This window comes from Etheostoma spectabile, chromosome 13 (genome assembly GCF_008692095.1).
Source record: "Etheostoma spectabile isolate EspeVRDwgs_2016 chromosome 13, UIUC_Espe_1.0, whole genome shotgun sequence".
Classification (NCBI taxonomy): Eukaryota; Metazoa; Chordata; class Actinopteri; order Perciformes; family Percidae; genus Etheostoma; species Etheostoma spectabile.
The window spans coordinates 4,595,239-4,598,768 of NC_045745.1; the positions used below are offsets into that span (position 1 = coordinate 4,595,239).

At 42.4% G+C, this 3,530-nt stretch overlaps 1 protein-coding gene across 2 annotated transcripts in view; it reads left to right on the forward strand.

Moving 5' to 3' along the window:
- Positions 1-3,530, forward strand: part of eral1 (Era-like 12S mitochondrial rRNA chaperone 1) — a 10,162-nt gene that overhangs the window by 2,290 nt on the left and 4,342 nt on the right. For both annotated transcript variants that reach the window (XM_032533808.1, XM_032533809.1), the window contains exons 2-7: positions 582-740; positions 911-1,038; positions 1,147-1,224; positions 2,842-2,888; positions 2,994-3,055; positions 3,207-3,319. In XM_032533808.1, coding sequence (XP_032389699.1) covers positions 582-740; positions 911-1,038; positions 1,147-1,224; positions 2,842-2,888; positions 2,994-3,055; positions 3,207-3,319 — 587 coding nt within the window. The remainder of the gene's footprint in view (positions 1-581; positions 741-910; positions 1,039-1,146; positions 1,225-2,841; positions 2,889-2,993; positions 3,056-3,206; positions 3,320-3,530) is intronic.

The window sequence follows — 3,530 nt, forward strand, 5'->3', positions numbered from 1 at the left end:
TTTTTTCACCATGGAGACAATCTTTTTTTTCTAACTAATCAAATAGTCATTTAGTCTCTAAAATATATATATTTTAAAATGGTTAAAGCTGTCCATCACAAGATGGTGATGTCTTCAAATTGCTTCCAGACACCCCCAACCTTAGCGATATTTAACCTTTTATGTCTTTTTACAATACTGTAATAATATAAAATAGAGAAAAGTGGTGAAACCTCATTTTTCTCTTGATAAATTACACAAACAATTAATCGGCTATCAGAACGATTGGCCGTTTTCTGGCCATCGATTTATCGGCAAATCGTTTCGACTGTCGATTCTATTAATAAAAATAAAAACGCGTTTTAGCAACAAGCAGACATCAGTTGGCTGTGTCATTTTTTTGTGTAAAACAGTGTAAAGCATTCACAGTGAAGTTTCCGTGGTTCCTAAATCGGCACAATCACTCCATAACGAGTTTTTGAGGAGAACCATCTGAATGCCGTATTATGCTGTGTCATATTAACATCCATGTACGCATAATTGAACAGTTCCCTTGCAGCCCCGCTGGCAGCGAAGTGACGGAGATGTTGATTTCTTTACAGGAACCGCTGCCTGCAGCCGAGGAGGGAGGAAGCCATTTATCTTCACTCCTGCTTGCTTTATTACATCAGACGCATTTCTCAACCGACTGCTGAAAGGCAAAGCAGCGGAGGCAGACGGCGCTTTTTATCGCCTTCCAGCCTCAGTTCCGCCGGGCAGCGGTAATCAAACCACCGCCTCTGATTTACATCACCACACTCATCTAAACATTCAGGGCCCATATTCTGCCGACGTCATGCTGTCATTAATCTGCTTCTGTTTTTTCTTTGGTTTCCTGCTGTCATAGTTACTTGTCTTGTCTAGTGACTCGTCTTGTCTGCCTGTTTTCCAGGTGAACAGTTATCTTTGTTACTGAGACAGCCAGATCAGCCCGACAATCCAAGGGTTTTAAAAGTTGCCATAATAGGGGCCCCAAATGCTGGGAAGTCCACGTTGTCCAACCAGCTCCTTGGCAGAAAGGTCTTTGTCTTAAGTGTCCTTTTTTATTTAAGCCTACACATTATAATGTATCTGAGGATGAGGATGAGATGGCGGCCGTTTTCTAAAGCCAATGATTATTTCTTAAAGGTGTTCGCTGTTTCCAAGAAAGTTCACACTACACGGTCCCGTGCCCTGGGCGTCCTGACAGAGGACGACACACAGATAGTAAGACCTTTCTCATGTCTCCTCTCTATGTCTCTTATTAGGAATTAGAGCCTGACCGATATATTGATATATACCGATATTAGGCTTTTCCCAATATATTGGTATCGGCATTTATAATGGCCAATTTTTTTTATTTTTTATTTTTTTAATAAATATTCATTCATCTGAATCATTTATAATGACAAATAAATGATTCTGATAAAAAAATAAAAATAAATACATTTAAAAAATACAAGCGGCCTGTGAACCATGAGTCAAACCATAGACCGTTAATATATATCAATAATATACAGTCTATGGCTCAAACATGGCTCATAACACCAGAGGACGCTCTACAACGTCCCTGTTAGTGATGGAGTTGAATAGTCTGTCCACCAGAGGACGCTCTACAACGTCCCTGTTAGTGATGGCGTTGCATAGTCGTCCACCAGAGGACGCTCTACACGTCCCTGTTAGTGATGGCGTTGCATAGTCTGTCCACCAGAGGAGCTCTACACGTCCCGTTAGTGATGGCGTTGCATAGTCTGTCCACCAGAGGACGCTCTACAAACGTCCCTGTTTGTGATGGCGTTGCATAGTCTGTCCACCAGAGGACGCTCTACAACGTCCCTGTTAGTGATGGCGTTGCATAGTCTGTCCACCAGAGGACGCTCTACAACGTCCGTTAGTGATGGCGTGCATAGTCTGTCCACCAGAAGGAGCTCTACAACGTCCCTGTTAGTGATGGCGTTGCATAGTCTGTCCACAGAGGACGCTCTACACGTCCCTGTTAGTGTGGCGTTGCATAGTCTGTCCACCAGAGGACGCTCTACAACGTCCCTGTTAGTGATGGCGTTGCATAGTCTGTCCACCAGAGGACGCTCTACAACGTCCGTTAGTGATGGCGTTGCATAGTCTGTCCACCAGAGGACGTCTTACAACGTCCCTGTAGTGATGGCGTTGCATAGTCTGTCCACCAGGGACGCTCTACAAAGTCCCTGTTAGTGATGGCGTTGCATAGTCTGTCCACCAGAGGACGCTTACAAGTCCCTGTTAGTGATGGCGTTGCATAGTCTGTCCACCAGAGGACGCTCTACAACGTCCCGTTAGTGATGGCGTTGCATAGTCTGTCCACCAGAGGACGCTCTACAACGTCCCTGTTATGATGGCGTTGCATAGTCTGTCCACCAGAGGACGCTGTACAACGCCTGTTAGTGATGGCGTTGATAGTCTGTCCACCAGAGGACGCTCTACAACGTCCCTGTTGGCAACACTGATTATTTTTTTGTTATTGTGTTTTTGTTATATATCTTAAGTTTGTATTTTTATACATTTTTACCTTTAATATATTTTGATGTTCCTCTGTTCTGTTTTGATAAAAACAAATTATTATCACATGTTTTTAGTGAGAACTCATAAATAACTACAAATAACTAATGTTAGGGAAATCTGTTTATGTTTTGTTACGCGTTTCTGGATTTTGTTTTTAAATTTAAATATCAGCCGATATTTCGACAAATCGGATTTTTTAAAAATCAAATATTCGTATCGGCCTTAAAAATCCTTTATCGGTCAGGTTCTATTATGAATAATGCTATTCAAAAACCCAACTTTAAAAAGTGTTTGTGTGTTTTGTAGATTTTACTGGACACTCCTGGTCTCACCACTGTATCAAAGGTCAAAAGGTGCCTTTCTCTTTCTTCTCTTTTGTTTCATCTTCTCTCTTTCTGTGTTCTACGTGCAGGGTTATTATATAATGTAATATATGAATGGACCATCTGTTTCCACAGACACCAGCTGGAGAAGACCTTGCTCGTGGATCCCTGGAACACAGTCAAAGAAGCTGACCTAAGTACGATCTAAAGTCACTCTGAGCCGTTTATTAGCTGAACCTGAGCTGAAGTTCTCTTTTTGCAGCTTTCGTGTAACAGATCTAACGTTAGGAGGGAAGTATTATTAATGAGTTTCAAGGGGTTTATAATCGGAACCGTGTCCATTCCCAGTGGTGGTCTTGGTGGATGTGGCAGACAGATGGATGTGCAGCAGGCTTGACCTGGAGGTGCTCAAATGCCTGGCCCAGCACCCTGACACCCCGGCCATCTTGGTCCTCAATAAGGTATTCTTCCACAGAATGATACCGGCCGGGCACTAGAGCCCGACCGATGTATTGATGGGCCGATATTATCGGCCGAAATTAGGCATTTCCCCATCGGCATTTTTCAGAATCAGAATCAGAAATACTTTATTGATCCCTGAAGGGAAACTTTGTGTTGCAGTTCCACAAATAGTATAAATATTCGAGTAGAAATATAAATAAAGAAATATAA